The sequence below is a fragment of the Neophocaena asiaeorientalis genome, unplaced genomic scaffold, assembly GCF_003031525.2.
Source record: "Neophocaena asiaeorientalis asiaeorientalis breed wild unplaced genomic scaffold, Neophocaena_asiaeorientalis_V1.1 scaffold657, whole genome shotgun sequence".
NCBI lineage: Eukaryota > Metazoa > Chordata > Mammalia > Artiodactyla > Phocoenidae > Neophocaena > Neophocaena asiaeorientalis.
The window spans coordinates 894,153-903,696 of record NW_020172727.1 but is presented as its reverse complement, the minus strand read 5'-3'; the positions used below and the strand labels follow the sequence as shown (position 1 = coordinate 903,696).

The 9,544-nt window shown below is 45.8% G+C and overlaps 2 protein-coding genes across 8 annotated transcripts in view; one reads left to right on the top strand and one right to left on the bottom strand.

Annotated features, from left to right (window-relative positions):
- Positions 1-299, bottom strand: part of CTPS2 (CTP synthase 2) — a 105,570-nt gene extending 105,271 nt beyond the window's left edge. For 2 of the 5 annotated variants that reach the window (XR_003002590.1, XM_024740307.1), the window contains exon 1: positions 72-192. The gene's annotated coding sequence lies outside the window, so the exon portion shown is untranslated. Of the gene's footprint in view, positions 1-71 lie in introns of all 5 variants that reach the window. The other 3 variants (XM_024740305.1, XM_024740306.1, XM_024740308.1) reach the window with 3 other exon arrangements.
- Positions 300-6,799: 6,500 nt separating this feature from the next.
- The window catches only part of SYAP1 (synapse associated protein 1), a 32,320-nt gene continuing 29,575 nt past the window's right edge, over positions 6,800-9,544 (top strand). For 2 of the 3 annotated variants that reach the window (XM_024740302.1, XM_024740301.1), the window contains exon 1: positions 6,800-7,125. In XM_024740302.1, the coding sequence (XP_024596070.1) occupies positions 6,933-7,125 (193 nt within the window). In that variant the 5' untranslated portion in view covers positions 6,800-6,932. The remainder of the gene's footprint in view (positions 7,126-9,544) is intronic. The other variant, XM_024740303.1, reaches the window with a different exon arrangement.

The window sequence follows — 9,544 nt, the reverse complement described above, 5'->3', positions numbered from 1 at the left end:
GGCCTCGGGGTGCATGGCGCCCTCCTCGCCCACCTCCCCCTCTCCTGCAGCCGCGGGCCCCACTGACTCACGCCGGTGAGCTCGGGGTTGGCACCCGGGTTTGTGCAATGCTCCGAAACAAGCGCCCCAAAAGTGACTCCTCAGGCGTTGGTGGCTTCCCGTCACCCTCCGCTCTGGACGCACTTGGCCCCAGGCCAGGCTCAGCCCGGGGACTGCTCCTCCCCTCCGCGGCTTGCTGAGCACCGGCACCTCGGAGACTCGGGTGAACGCCAGGTCCCGGCGCCCCGGCCCCTCGGCACGCCCAGACCCTGCTCGCGTCCCGCTCTCGGCGCCGGAAAGAGCTTCTCTCGGTCACGGAGAGCAACTGTGGGAGCGCCGAGCAGAGGACGACGATCAGATGGGATGCCGGCCTTTGAGGGGCTCACAATCTGGGGTGAGGGCTACACCTCTACTGGAATCAGTAAGGTTCCTGGAACAGTACGCGTGTAGCAAAAATTAAAATTTAAAATGCGAGGGGCAGAAGGACGACAATCAGGGCTTCGCCGAGTGACTTTTTAAAGAATATTTGGAGGATGGTTAGTGCCTTGGTGCCAGGAAGGGACACAGGAGGTTATTAAGGCGAAGGGAAGAACATAAACCACTGAAGGAGAAAGGATCTAACTAGGGACAATAGGAGGGTTTGGAATCAGACGGAAGGGTTAAGAAAGTGGTGAAAGTCACTAGAGGGCCGAGTAAGGAGAGCATCATTGAAGACCCAGTGGAGTCTAGAAAGCATCATTGTGTAATGACCTCCAGCTATAGTTGTGCAAGATGTCTATAGGTCAGTATGTAAATATTGATATTGATAAAACCAGAGTTTGCTGGTTGAGTAGAGTAGAAGGATGAGAGTGAGGAAGTTAAGAGCACTGAAAGAATGTGATGGTAGTGACGCACCAGGGGTCTAGTCCCCAGAGGAAAGGAAGGGAGAGGAGCAGGGAGCGGATAGACTGGAAGAGAGAAAAGAGATGGACCAAAAGATGAGGGCCTGTGGGAATGAAGGAACTGAGGAGTTGTCACCACAGTGTGGGTGTCGGCGATGTCGAAGGGGAAGCAATTCCAGGAGATGATCCAGTTTAGGGTCTGACTCTGGAACAGAGTCAACTGAGATGGGCGTCACTGGAATTGGGTCTAGCGCCCACCAGGCCAGTGTGGGGGACATTGAAGGCCCCCGGAAGGATGAAGGAAATTGGAGGAGTCAGTTGAGGCCAAGGAACCAAGTCTCCAGTGAATGTGGAGAAGCAACCCCGAAGCTAGTAAATGACAGCAACAAAGAAGGGTAGAGGGATGTCTGGCAAAATTCGATGAGTTTCAAAACAAAAGGGAGTTTCTCCCTATCAAGAATGACAGAGCAGTGCCATGGAAGAAGCAGTAAGGAGCTGAGGATCGTGTTGTCAACTTCTGGGAAAATGAGAAGAGGCTCCACTCAGCAGGAATGGTAGGGGAGACCCAAGTCTCCATGGAGGCCAAGAAAATTTTTTTTTTTTTTAAGGAGAAAGCACCTTGTAAAAAGGCCGGAAGCACTGAGGGCTTTCTTGTGAAACAAGTCTTGCAGAGGACCCAGTGGGAAGAATGCTTGTGAAACAGGTTGACATGGACGGTGATATTTAATACCTGCCACATATGTAAGGCTTCCCTCCACATTTCGGTACTTTGTTTCCTTTTTACAACCAGGACAACTATTAAGATCCCCTTTTTATAATGAAGAACCTGAGGCTTAGAGATGTGAAATGCCCTGACCAAAATATCTGTCCCCAAAGTCAGACTCTTCACCACAGGATATAAGGCCTCATCCTTATTCTATTAATCTACGAGGTCAACAGATGAAGGATACTTTGTGAATACAAAGGGGTTATGATAACTATTGTATCATTAATCCAAAATGGGAAAATATTTGAGCAGAAAAACAAATTTGATAACAGGGTCCAGATTGATTGATTTTTGTGGGATCAGAGTGTACACTCATTCAACAGGTGTTTTATTCATGGACTATATAGCATTGAGGATAAAAAAAGAAGAAGAAAAAGAAAAAGAAGTCTGTTTGGCATGCAGGATCTTCCTTCCCCTTCCCCGACCAGGGATTGAACCCATGCCCCTGGAAGTGGGAGCGTGGAGTCCTAACCATGGGACCACCAGGGAAGTGCCTCGTGTTCTTTTATAATCTTTTGTTTTGAAGAATTCTAACCTTCAGGACGATTGTAAACCCTGGGGAACATGGACTTCGTCATGATTTTGGGTGGAGATAGAGCAAAAGTAAGTCTGAAAGGGATGGCCCCCACCTCTGCTATCAGAAGGGTCAGCACTGGATTCCTTTCATAGGTGAAGAAACTCGAAGGGGAAAGGATGAGTAATGAGTCAAGTTTACTCACCCATTAGATAGTGGAGTTAGCACCCCTGTCCTAGGCTTCTGACTGAAATTCCAGGCTCATTCCAATCACCCTTGAACCAAATATCCTTTTTCTGGAAAGTGTTGACCACTTTCAGGTTCTGACTAAATCCTACAAAGGCATTGGTCCTAAGATATCTCCTGACTTTCAAAGGTTAATCAATACCCAGACTCTAAAAACAGGTTGGAATGTCATTGATGCCACAGAATTGTACACTTAACAATGGTTAAAATGGCAAGTTTTATGTTATATATATGTTTACACAGTTTAAAAAATTAATGGGGCTTCCCTGGTGGTGCAGTGGTTAAGAATCCGCCTGCCAATGCAGGGGACACAGGTTTGAGCCCTGGTCCGGGAAGATCCCACATGCTGCAGAGCAACTAAGCCCGTGCACCGCAACTACTAAGCCTGTGCTCTAGAGCCCGCGAGCCACAACTACTGAAGCCCATGTGCCACAACTACTGAAGCGTGCGCGCCTACAGCCTGTGCTCTGCAACAAGAGAAGCCACTGCAATGAGAAGTCCGCACACCGCAACGAAGAGTAGCCCCCGCTCGCCACAACTAGAGAAAACCCGCACACAGCAACGAAGACCCAACGCAGCCAAAAATAAATTACTTAAATAAATTAAAAATAATAATAATGGTGTAATACAACAGAAACCATTGAATTGTACAGTTTCATCAGGTGTGGATGGCATGTGAATTATATCTCGATAAAGCTGTTCGGAAAAAGAAAAGTAGGTTGAGCCTGTTAAGCTAAAGTCCTGGAGCACCCTCTTACACTGTTGGTGGGAATGTAAACTGATACAGCCACCATGGAGAACAGTATGGAGGTTCCTTAAAAAACTAAAAATAGAACTACCATATGACCCAGCAATCCCACTACTGGACATATACCTGGAGAAAACCATAATTCAAAAAGACACATACATGCACCCCAATGTTCACTGCAGCACTATTTACAATAGCCAGGACATGGAAGCAACCTAAATGTCCATCAACAGAGGAATGGATAAAGAAGATGTGGTACATCTGTACAATGGAATATTAGCCATAAAAAGGAATGAAATTGTGTCATTTGCAGAGACGTGGATGGACCTAGAGACTGTCATACAGAGTGAAGTAAGTTGGAAAGAAAAAAACAAATATAGTATATTAACACATACATGTGGAATCTAGAAAAATGGCATAGATGATCTTATTTGCAAAGAAGAAATAGAGACACAGACGTAGAGAACAAACGTATGGTTACCAAGGGGGAACGGGGGGGGGGAGGAATTGGGAAGTTGGGATTGACATATATATACTACTATATATAAAATAGATAACTAATGAGAACCTACTGTATAGCACAGGGAACTCTACTCAGTGCTCTGTGGTGACCTAAATGGGAAGGAAATCCAAAAAAGAAGGGATATAGGTACACGTATGGCTGAATAACTTTGCTGTGCAGCAGAAACTGACACAGCAGTGTAAAGCAACTATACTCCAATTAAAAAAAAAAAAAGTCCTGGACCAGAATTGTAAATATACCTCAGGCTGGAAAACTGGAGAGCAAGGAAATCAGAATTGTAATCTGTCGCCCACATACTCACACAGGTCACTGGAACTAGGCTACTCTTTTCAAGATGGTGGGGGGTGGAGGAATACCTAATGCTTAAGACTGTGCTTGGGAAATACATTCATGAACTCCCTACTCTGAAGGGGGAGTTTTTCACTTGGCCAGTTTTTTGTTGTTGTCCATTTGTTTACACGTTATTGTGGGAAAAGTTGAATATATAGAAAAGCAAACCTAAAACTCGAACTTCAACAATTATCAATCCATGGCCAGGTTTGTTTCATCTGTATCCCCACCCATTTCCCCCATCCTGTATTAATTTGAAGCAAATGCCAGGCATCCTATTATTTCATTGGTAAATATCTCAGTATGACTCTAAAAGATTAGAACTCTTTTAAATACACACACGCACACACAATTACCACAATTTAAAAATTAATAATTCCTATGTCCATCACACATGAATGGGTAAACAAAATGTGGAATATACATACAATGGAATACTCTTCAGCCTTTTTTAAGATAGCCTCCGTTTTTGTTATATTCACTGGTTTGTTTCTTATTTTTTAGATTTCACATATAAGTGATGATATACAGTAGTTGTCTTTCTCCATCTGATTTATTTCACTAAGCATAAAACCCTCCAGGTCCATCCATATTGTTCAAATGGCAAAATTTCATTCCTTTTTATGCTGAGTAGTATCCCGTTGCATATATATAGCACATCTTTATCCATTGGTCTGTTGATGTACCCTTAGGTGGCTTCCATATCTTGGCAATTGTAAATAATGCTGCTATGAACATCGGGGTGCATGTATCTTTTCGAATTAGTGTTTTCATTTTCTTTGGATATATACCCAGGAGAGGAACTGCCAGATCGTATGGTAGTTCTAGTTTTAATATTTTGAGGAACCTCCATAATGTTTTCCACAGTGGCTTCATCAATTTACGTTCATTTGTTATTTGTGGTCATTTTGATGATAGCCATTCTGACAGGTGTGAGGTGATATCACATTACGATTTTGATTTGCATTTCTCTGATGATTAGTGATGTTGAGCATCTTTTATGTGCCTGTTGGCTATCTGTATGTCTTCTTTGGAAAAATGGCTATTCAGGTCTTTTGCCCATTTTTTAATCAAGTTGTTTGGGTTTTTTTGATATTAAGTTGTATGAGCTCTTTTTGTATTTTGGATATTAACCCCTTATCGGTCATATCCTTTGCAAATATATTCTCCTATTCAGTAGGTTGTCTTTTCATTCTATGGACGGTTTTCTTTGCTCTGTAAAAGCTGTTAAGTTTAATTAGGTCCCATTTGTTTATTTTTGCTTTTGTTTCCTTTGCCTTAGGACAGCGGTCCGCAACCTTTTTGGCATCAGGGACCGGTTTCGTGGAAGACAATTTTTCCACGGGGGGCGGGGGACGGTTCAGGCGGTAATGCGAGCCATGGGGAGCAGCAGATGAAGCTTCGCTCTTTCGCCTGCCGTTCACCTGTTGTGCGGCCCCAGGGGTTGGGGACCCCTGCCTTAGGAGACAGACCCAAAAAAATATTGCTACAATTTATGTCAAAGAGTGTTCGAAGTAGCCTTTTTTAAGGCAGAATTTTAAGGAAATTCTAACACATGCTACAACATGGATGAACCTTGAGGACATTTGCTCAATGAAATGAACCAGTCACAAAAAGACAAATGTGGTATGATTCCACTTATATGAGGTTCCTGGAGTAGTCAAAAATCATAGAGACAGAAAGTAGCTTGGTTGCCAGGGAATGGGGGGAACGGAGAACGGAGTTGTTTAGTGGGTACAGAGTTTCAGTTTTGCAACAGGAAAACAATTGTGGAGATTGGTTCCACTTGTAATAATGTGAATGTACTTACTACTACTTAACTGTACACTTAAAAATGATTAAGGTGGGGCTTCCCTGGTGACACAGTGGTTGAGGGTCCGCCTGCCGATACACAAGACACGGGTTCGTGCCCCGGGCCGGGAGGATCCCACATGCCGCGGAGCGGCGGGGCCCGTGAGCCATGGCCGCTGAGCCTGCGCGTCCGGAGCCTGCGCTCCGTAACGGGAGAGGCCACAGCAGTAGAGGCCCGCTAAAAAAAAAAAAAAAAAAAAAAAAAAAAAAAAAGATTAAGGTGGTAAATTTTGTTTGTCTAGCACAACTAAAATTTTTTAAACTTAACAATTTCTTAATCTCATGAACTATCCAGTCCCCAAATTTCCAATTCTTATGAACGTCAAAAAATGTTCTCCACTGTGTTTGTTTGAGGATCTAAAGAAAATCCGCAAGTTGCCATGGGTTGTTTTTTAGGTCGTTTTTAATCTATAGGTTCCCCTTCCCCCCTTGCTTGCAATTTATTTGAAGAAACAAGGTCGTCAGCCTGTGGTCTCTCACCCCCTAGATTCTGCTCCCTGCATCCCGTGGTGTCCTTTAATAGTTTCCTCCGTCCCCCGTATTCCCTGTAAATTGGTAGGTGGACACAGAGGGCCTTGGGCTAGTTTTGATGTGGACTCACAAGGCGATTAAAGACATCCATGTCCGCGGGGCCAACCCTGCAGAACCAGAAAAGGTGAGACTAAACCACCAGCCGAGCTGCTTAGAGTGACAAAGACGTGGTGTACTGGCCTAGATCAGGAACCCACGAAGCCGGGGGAGGAGAAAAGGAAGCGGGGCGGGACTACGTGGGAAAAGCCCTTTGTCCGGTTTCCAAACGCCTAATCGAGTTACGAAATAAACAGTCAGCGGGGAGGGCGGCGCCTTTGTCCGGAAGTGACGGTAGCGCGGCCGGCGGCTGAGTAACAGTGGAGGTGGGGCGACACATAGACTGGCTGCTTCGAGGTCGTACTTCCGATTATCGCCCTGAGAGACGCGCCTTGTGGAGTCGGGAGTAGACGGCACCCGCTAGGGTCTCCGGTGACCCCGACCGCGGTGGCGGCCCCGCGGGCGGGATGTTCCGGGGTTTGAGCAGTTGGTTTGGCTTGGAGCAGCCGGAGGCGGGTGACCGGCAGTACCAGGGAGACGGACAGCCCAAGGGAGACGCTCCACCCGAGCAGCGCTCCGAGGCGGTGGCGGAGTCCGTGGAGGGGGAGCTACAAGAAGCCGGGGACCAGGAGCTCCTTCACCAGGCCAAAGGCCTCGGCAGTGAGTCTCCCCCGGCCTCCGGGACCACAGAGTTTCGGAGAGCGCCCACATCCCACCTCCTGCCGCCCCTGGGCGTGGGCCACCAATGGTCGGGGGTGTGGGGTGGGGAGAGGAAGGTGTGTCTGTCGTTGGTGAGGATCTGGGCAAGGCCGAAGCCTCATCTAGCAGTCAAATCCTGTGCCTGAAGTTCCTAGTGACATGTCACTCTTTGCAGAGTGTGTCAACCTTGGGAGCAGGGCCTCAGTAAAGCAGTGGGGCTCCCCGTCTTTAGGTTTGACGAGGAATCTGTTTTGTTCAACTCACCAACTTTCATCTCCACCGCCTCCCGCCCAGAGGACAGGGGACGTTGAGCAGCTTGAGTGCCTTTTTGCCCTTAGGTCAGAATGTGTCGTCCCAAGTAAATTGAGGAAGAGTTATTAAGGCCTATGGCAGGCAGGCTCATGTCCTTTTAGGTGCATTGGGATCTTTTTCCTTAAGGCGGGAAAGTAGTTGCCAGTTATTGTCTGTGTTGCAAGTTTCAGCACTAGATGTTTTGTGAACGATTCATCTCTTTAAACACCCCAGTGAGTTGGGAGAACGAGCGCAGAGTTAGCGGCCCAAAGTTATGCTGATAGTAAATGGTAGAAGTGAAATTTGAACCTGGGGCTGTCTAATTTCAAAGCCCATGCACTTTCCCAGCTTACAGTCTAGTTCAGGAGGAGGGTATAAATAATAGGCATGCAGAATAAACACATGCGGTAGTAATTCTGCGCCTGGAGAGATCTTGGCAGGCTTAAATAGTCAAAGAAAACGTCTTTAAGAAGGTGGCCCTAAAGCAGACAACACTACAAGTGAGAGATTAAATTTGGCAAGCAATTTTAAAGAATTTACTTCAAGACACTACAAGGCGAGAGCATAGGACAGGCTGGAGCCTGAGAGTGGAGAAACACATACTTGAGTAAGAAAGGCTCTAACGTTCAAAAAGTTTACTGTGGGGTGGAGAGGCAGGGAGAACAGGCATAATCTCAAATCATGGCAGTACACAGTCTAAGCCCCAAGCCTCCAAACAGTGTACAAGAGAAATAAAACTAAGTGCTATGCAATGAAATCACTAGAGGGAACAGCTATTTCCTTTGTGGAAAACCGGGGAGAAACGAGCTTGGAATATTCGAGAGATGTAAGGAGATGAAGTTGACTAGAGCAGAGAGGCTATGTTAGGTAGCTGGGATAAATAAAAGTGGGACCACCTTAGGAAAAGCTGGGTCTGATTGTTTCCTTGATTTCATAGAACATGGAGAATCATTTTCGTTTATCTTCAGAGGAGTATCAAAAGTGGCTTCTTAAAGCTTAGGGCTTTATTGAAATCTCATGTTTATATTTCGTAATAAAGACCCCCGAATATTTTTTTAATGTTTTCGATATGGATGTCTACTTCGGAGCTTAACGCTGCCATCCCTTTCTTTCCTCACCAGACTCTCTTTCTCTCTCTTTTTAAAAAATATTTATTTATTTATTTGGCTGCACCGGGTCTTAGTTGCAGCATGCAGGATCTTTAGTTGCGGCATGCGGGATTAGTTACAGCGTGGGATCTAGTTCCCTGACCAGGGATCGAACCCGGGCCCCCTGCACTGGGAGCGCAGAGTCTTAGCCACTGGAATACCAGGGAAGTCTGCCTCCCCAGACTCTCTTGAGGTTGGGTAGGCTAAGGAAAGATGGAAGTACTTCCCCACCCACACACACACTGTGAATGCAAAGTTTCCAAAGAAATTAGAGCTCTTTTGGCTCCGAAATTTGATTTTAAAAAGATGTAAAGGTCCTAGTTTGTACACAACCCCTCAAAAAGACAAGAGATGATTAAATACTTTTTATTTCTACATAGTGATCCTAAGAGGTATATTCTTTAGAAAGACCCATCTCTGTTTTGAAAAGTGAAGTTAAACATCTCTGTGCCTGATTCCCACTGAGTAGATTCATTTCTTTGGCCTTTTAAAAATATACATGGAGGGACTTCCCTGGTGGTCCAGTGGTTAAGAATCCACCTGCCAATTCAGGGGACACAGGTTCGAGCCCTGGTCCGGGAAGATCCCACATGCTGCGGAGCAACTAAGCCCCTGCTCCACAACTACTGAACCTGCACTCTAGAGCCCACGAGCCGGTGCACCTAGAGCCCGTGCTCCACAACAAGAGAAGCCACCACAGTGAGAAGCCCCGCGGACCGCAACGAAGAGTAGCCCCCGCTCGCTGCAACTAGAGAAAGCCAGCACGCAGCAACGAAGACCCAACGCAGCCAAAAATAAATAATAAAAATAAATTAATTAAAAAAAGAGAAATATTTGGAAAGCACAGTGTTTCTTAAAATAATAATAATAAAATCTACATGGAATTTCCTGGGGCCCCATTTGTTCTGTAAACTTTTGTTGAGTGCCTCCCTTCAAGATTG